The 6,636-nt window shown below is 34.2% G+C and overlaps 1 protein-coding gene across 1 annotated transcript in view; it reads right to left on the bottom strand.

The window, feature by feature from the left end:
- Nucleotides 1-4,617: 4,617 nt before the first annotated feature.
- LOC107712922 (calcitonin gene-related peptide type 1 receptor-like) overlaps nt 4,618-6,636 on the bottom strand; it is a 54,715-nt gene continuing 52,696 nt past the window's right edge. The window contains exon 16 of the mRNA XM_016518324.1: nt 4,618-5,861. Within this exon, the coding sequence (XP_016373810.1) occupies nt 5,640-5,861 (222 nt within the window). The 3' untranslated portion in view covers nt 4,618-5,639. The remainder of the gene's footprint in view (nt 5,862-6,636) is intronic.

The raw sequence follows: 6,636 nt of genomic DNA, 5'->3' as shown, positions 1-6,636 counted from the left end.
TTTTTTTTTTTTTTTTTTTGCTGTAGTCAGTTGATATGAAGATCCTCTGATGAATGTAACAGATGCATATGTCCTGCCAAACAGCTGACGATACAAAACCTTCACTTCAGGATCCTTACTTCTGAAATTCACTTCTTGAAAACCATATCTCTGCATATTATACTAGCTCTTACAAATAAAGGTTGCAAAAGGGGGGTTTTCACAGTAATGCAATAGAACAACCATTGTTGCTTCCAAAAAGAACCTTTTAGGGAACTGATCTTGAAATAACCACTTTTTGAAGAACATTTTAATAATCTGAAGAAATTTTTTCCACTATAAAGAAGCTTTTGTGCAATGGAAAGGTTCTGTGGATGTTAAAGGTTCTTCTTGGATTTGTCGATCCCAATAAAGCTATTAATCCTGTCGATCCCCTCAGCTATTAATCCTGCTCTTCTTTCCCACTGTCCTGTGTGTGATTTCTTACACAGTGACCTCTGCTGAAAGAAAGAGGAGGCAGACATGGGGAGAAAATAAAGGTCAGGTTTTGTTGGATTTTCTGTGAAGTGCCAATAGAGAGTTTGCTTCTACTTGTATAATCACGATTACGCTTTTTTCCTGCCTAATGGGTTTTTCGTCAAAGCCGATGCAGGCGATGCGTTGTGCTCCCAGCAGACATGATTAAAGAGCAGGGGCTTAGGCCAACTTACTATTCAACTCATCAGAGATCAGAAAGAGCTCTAGACCAATTTCAGCTTCAGCACCATTTCAACTCATTATCAAAAAAAAATAAATTTGCCATTTAATGATGCTATGGCATGACATGGCATATGTAGAAATGTATGTAAGCAAAGATTTAAAAAAAAAAGAGCTTTAAAAGTAATATGTATAGGCTAACTAATCGATGCATCGAGAAAACGAGTGAATCGTTACACCCCTAATAGAAATTCAGATCAAAAACCAATCATATCATAAATTGTTACTGTTTAAATATAACTCTACATTATAAAATATTTAATATATTATAAAATATTATATATTTTTTATTTATTTATTTTTACTTGTGATGGCCTTATTTTCAGCAGTTGTTGCAATTTTTGAACAGTGTGTACTTTGATTATCCCTCAAAATCCCAAATTAAAACTGTTTCACTTGCTGTTCTGGCATGCATTCTGAAACATTTGAATACTATGATATTAATAATGCTAACACTTTATTTTAAAGTTCTCACTATTAACTAGCTGCTTATTAGCATTCATATTACTAGCAGATTGGCTTTTTGTTAGTGCTTATAAAGCACATATTAATGCCTTATTCTGCATGCATGACCATATTTCAGATCCCTCAATCTTACACCATACCTAAACTTAACAACTACTTTACTAACTATTAATAAGCAGCGAATTAGGAGTCTGTTCAGGGAAAACTCTTATTAATAGTGAATATATGTATTCCTTATTCTATTCTTACCATAATAGTAAATGCAAATTTAAATAAATAAATAAAATCCTCCTGTTCAATGTGAGGATTACAAGTCTGTCAGAATCATCACCTTTTATATTAAATAATTCCAGATTTAGAGAACATAACTAATTATTTTACTGTCCATTTCATGGTATGTCTTTGTTGTACTTTTATGGATTTTTTTGTTTTAATTTATATATATATATATATATATATATATATATATATAAATGTATTTAAAAAAATACTAACTTATTACAGAACAGTTTGTTCACTAAGTCCCACATTCATTGTTGATGGAGTCTGCCTTTAGAAAATCACTTTACTTAATAATGGAATAGAGGGATGTTTTGGAAAAAAGCTATTAGTTTCTTATTTCACTTGTCTTAGCCATTCTTTCCATTTTACTTGCATATTAATAGAAGTAGACGTGGGTGATAATTGATACTTCACGAAAAGCTCTACTATACGGTATGAATGCAGAGACCTGACAGCCTGCATTCAGATGAAGTCTTAGGGCTCTGAGGAACTCATCATGGAGATAAATGGAAATTTGCAGAACAGACTAAGAATTAGCCTGGTTTAGCCACCGTTAATCGCCTAAAGAATCAGTAAACACAAATTACCAGCGACGCCTTAGAGCCAGACTCAGTTTAATCCTTCTTGACACAAACATTAAACTTTTACAGTAATGGCAAGTTTTGAACAAAAGCAAATTGTCATTCAGAAGTGTTCTCAGCCCTTTTTTCAATAATATACATACTTTTAAACTTAACTTTAACTAAAAAAAACTTTGGAGTCATACAGAGATTATGCTCTTTTCATCATACAGACAGCCTGCTGAACTCTAATAGGGCAGGTCATAATCATATTATCTTAACAGCACTAACTTTTGTCCAGATTTCACAGTGACAAAAATGTATTATAATGAGAAAGAAAAATACATTTCAATGCCAAACTGCAAGATACTTGAATCTTCTTGATGCAGCAGGACCACTGGGGGTCTCCTCTTAGCTATTATGCTCAGACATTGCACAAATGGCTTATGGAAATCATTTATTGAGAATGATAATTGTATATCTGTGTTCATACAGCTGTACTGGGTGATTCTCTTTCATATATCCCATTGGGCTCGCAGATTGCACAGTTATTATGTCATGATACAATCAGTAGTGTTTGTGATGAAGTCAAATCCACTGTCATTGTCTTCAACACAAAGAGATGAAAGAGATTCAAACGCCTGGAGAAAAGCAGAATCAAACGCTCACGATTGTCATGTTATGTAGCCTTTTGTTTATGTGTGATTATGCACCACTTCTCCCGACATGACTAAATATTAATCTCGTGGTGTGTGACGTGACATCAGCAGAGTTTGTGCTGAATACAAAGGATTTAATGGCGTTTGTTCAATCTGAAGTTTTCAGAACTTAATGGTTGAGATGCGTCATTCATTGTAAGAGCTAAGAGAAGTCTGGAATATTCCAGGTTCAGTACAAGTTAAACTCAGAGTAATGTTGATTGCTATAAAAAAAAATTTGGACTTGTCTCTCCTTTTCTTTTAAAAAATAAAATACAGCAAAAACCTGGTTTAAGGTTACAATACAACCTTACAATAGAAGTGAATGGGGCCAATCTCAGTACTCACTGTTTCAATAGTAAAACGTAAATAATATGTTAACATGATTTTAGAGTGAAAAAAAATCGCTTGTTAACCTTTTCTGTGTAAAATTACAGTGTAACCAATTTTACTACTTTGTTGCCATCACATTAGAATCTCTAAAACCATGTTTACTAAAACCATATAAGATTCACATTTCTGCTTCCAAATCATCCAAAAAATGGGCCCCTATTCACTGCCATTGTAAGTGCCTCACCGTAACCTGGATATTAGCCTTTTGAACATTATGCCACAAATGACGTCAAATGAACTTAACTGAAAATATTCCTTTAAATCATCTGTTTGTAATTTCTCAATTTCCAAAAACAATAACGCGCAAATTTGGTCACAGAAACCAATCAAAAAAGAAAACAAATATCAAAGCGCCAGTATCATAAGTCAGTAAAGAGAGACCACAGCAAACATTTTCATAAATATATATCTGATTGAAATTGCTGAACAAAACAACAACATCACTAGACTGTCATCTCTGGGTCAATAGCAAATGATTTTCAGAATGAAACTTGAGATATATTAACAGTGTATGTTTATGGATGACATAATCGACTCGGTACAAAACCTTTATACTCACAAATCAAATTAACTCGTTGCATTTTGTGACTCAAGATGAAAAATGCAATCAGGTATTCATAGTTTCTTTGCACCTAATTATCATTCAGATAATAAATAATGTTTAAGATTCATATAACAGTTTGACGCCCCCACAGATTAAAATAATATTTAACCTGAGACCCTGCATCCTCATATGGGGACATTATATTTGAGTGAATTTCTCTGAGACTATACATGCCACAGTTAGAAGTCTGGATGTCCTGTACAGAGCACATTCAGGGCTTTTCAGATGTATGTATGTATGTATCACAATTTTGCGGTCAGTGAGATTTTTTTTTAAATATTTTTGAGAAGTCTCTTATGCTTTATTTGATCATAAATACAGTACAAATTTTAATATCGCCAAACATTATTACAATTTAAAATAATTCTAATTTAATATGTTTTTAAATGTAATTTTTTCCTGTGATGGCAAAGCTGATATTTCAGCAGGCATTACTCCAGTCTTCAGTGTCACATGTTTCCTATTCTTAGGAAACATGTGAGGAGTTAATATTTTTTTAGGATTCTTTGATAAATAGAAGGTTCAAAAGAACAACATTTATTTGAAATATTTTTTAACGTAACAATGCAAAAGTCTTTATTGTCACTTTTGATCAATTGAATGCATACAGTACATGCTGGATAAAAGTATTACTTTCTTTTAAAAAGTTTAAATCTTACTCACCCCAGTAAGATTTAAATTTTTTAAAAGAAATTAATTATTTTATCCAGCATGTACTGTATACATGTATATGTACTTGTGTGTGTATATATATATATATATATATAAAACAATGAAAACCTATATATAAATATATATCTAAATTGAGCTTAAGATATAAAATTTGTATTTAGAGCACAATTTATTTTGATCAGTAGATCTAAAGTTCTAAATTGTCGTTTCTTATTTTCAGCCTAAATCAGTCAGTCCCAGAAGTAATTTGTGGTCATATAAAGGCAAGTGAAGAAAAGTGGATTATTGATCACTAGTTGAAAACGTGAAGTGAATTTGGTGCATTCATGAGAGGTGGATTTTGGTTGCCAAGAGGGAATGCACTTGCTGGCGAAGTAGCACTCCAGAACACTGAAAAGATGCCTTGAAATCAGACTTGATGAATGCAGTCTGCACTCTGAAACATGGGAGCTTATTAAATATATCGTTTTTTTGTTGTTGTTTTTGTTTAGAGAATACATTTTTGAAATTGTTTATGAAATTGCTTTTAAGCAGTCCTAAAATTATCCAGGTTGTTCTTTTTCCTCCACACCCCCTTTCACAACAAAGAAGAGGCAGAAAAGTACAGCTGCAAAAACAGTAAAGCAGTCAGGAGTCTCGCAAGACTGATTAAAAAAGCTATTTTCAAATGCGAAATGACTGTCAGACAGATCTTTGTAACCTCCTTTGACATTTCACCACCATCAGGAACAGGATTCAGGCGCAGAAGAGCTTTCCTTTGTTCAGAGATGGATGAGTGTAGCCTGTCCTCTGGAGGATTTACGTTTCCCAGTGGCTTTAGAGAAACACTCAACGACCCACAAATCAACACATCTTTTGGTTTTTTGCAAAGTAACTTTTTTTTATTTGTGGCCACAAGCCCAAAAAGGATGTGAGATGAGCCTGACACTAGCAGCTTTAGAATGACATTTTAAAAAACGCATCCCATGTCGGTATTTTTTTTCGTTTCCTTTGCGTTTCAACTCGCAGAAGCAAAGCTGTAGAGAATATAAACAAAGCCTTGAGTAATATTTCAACAGAAACGGCTTTGCCAACACAGGCTTTGAACGTTCTGGTGTCAACGTTTAAGTGCTGTCTGAGATGGGGGGAGTTTGCAAACGTTCAGTCAATGTTGCTTCACCGTAAAGGAGTCTCCAGTCTTCAGTTTGATTGAATCACTTCTTTCCCAGTATTATCTTTTTCTCCAAATGTTTATGCGTATGTCTCGCCCGTCTTGAGGGCCACTAGCTCGGAGTCTTCTGTTTGTTTACCATTCGAGTGTTCACTGTTGCAGTCGTGATGGTACATGAAGGCGGGCACCTCAGTGATGGAGGTGGCGGTGTAGGAGGTGGATCTCATGGAGCAGTGCTCACGTCGTCGCTGACCCCACTGGGCTTTGTATTGCATCCACTGCCTTTTCAGAGTTCCCTGGACCTGCAGTCAAACATGTAACAATCTGTTAAAATATAACTTTTACTCATAACCAGTGTTGGGCAAGTTACTCTGAAAATGTAATCAAATGACTGATTACTGATTACTCCTTTTAAAAGTAACTTTATTTCAAAAGTAATTCATTACATTACTAGTTACGTTACTTTTTTCTCCATGAAATTTATGAAATCTCAGCATACACGCTCCCGATAAATATTTGTTATTAAAGCATCAACATTCACAGAACACTGTTATTTTTAACTAAAGCAAGCGGCTGCTGCGTGCATGGTTATAGTAATCAAATTACAGTAACGCGTTACTAAGTAATGCGTTACTGCCCAACACTGCTCATAACTTATTTAAAATCTTCAGAGTAAATTGTTCACTGCTCATAATAACATCGATCTATGCTATAATACATCATATAGAGATTGAGGTTGTATAATGTAATTTAATATATAATTAAATATAATTTGTTGTGGAAAAAATAAGGAAAGTGTGTTCAAGCGCCAGCAGAAAACAGTGTAAAGAAATACTCTTTGAGAGAAGCAGTCTTTATCAGCGGAAGTCTCGTTCTGTATCGCATATCTTGTCAGTGTCTGCACTTGCTTGGCCATTTGTTGTGGAAAAAATAAGGAAAGTGTGTAGCGTCTGGACCAATCAAACACACAATCTTTCATTTGATTTAACAAATCAGTTATTCATTAGATTAACAAATTGTCACAGTCCCCTCACCCAATAAACTGGATGCCAGGATGTCTGCAACGACACCAGGCCC

This window comes from Sinocyclocheilus rhinocerous, unplaced genomic scaffold, assembly GCF_001515625.1.
Source record: "Sinocyclocheilus rhinocerous isolate Xijiao unplaced genomic scaffold, SAMN03320098_v1.1 scaffold3131, whole genome shotgun sequence".
Classification (NCBI taxonomy): Eukaryota; Metazoa; Chordata; class Actinopteri; order Cypriniformes; family Cyprinidae; genus Sinocyclocheilus; species Sinocyclocheilus rhinocerous.
The sequence above is the reverse complement of the archived record's forward strand: the minus strand, read 5'-3'. Positions and strand labels throughout refer to the sequence as shown.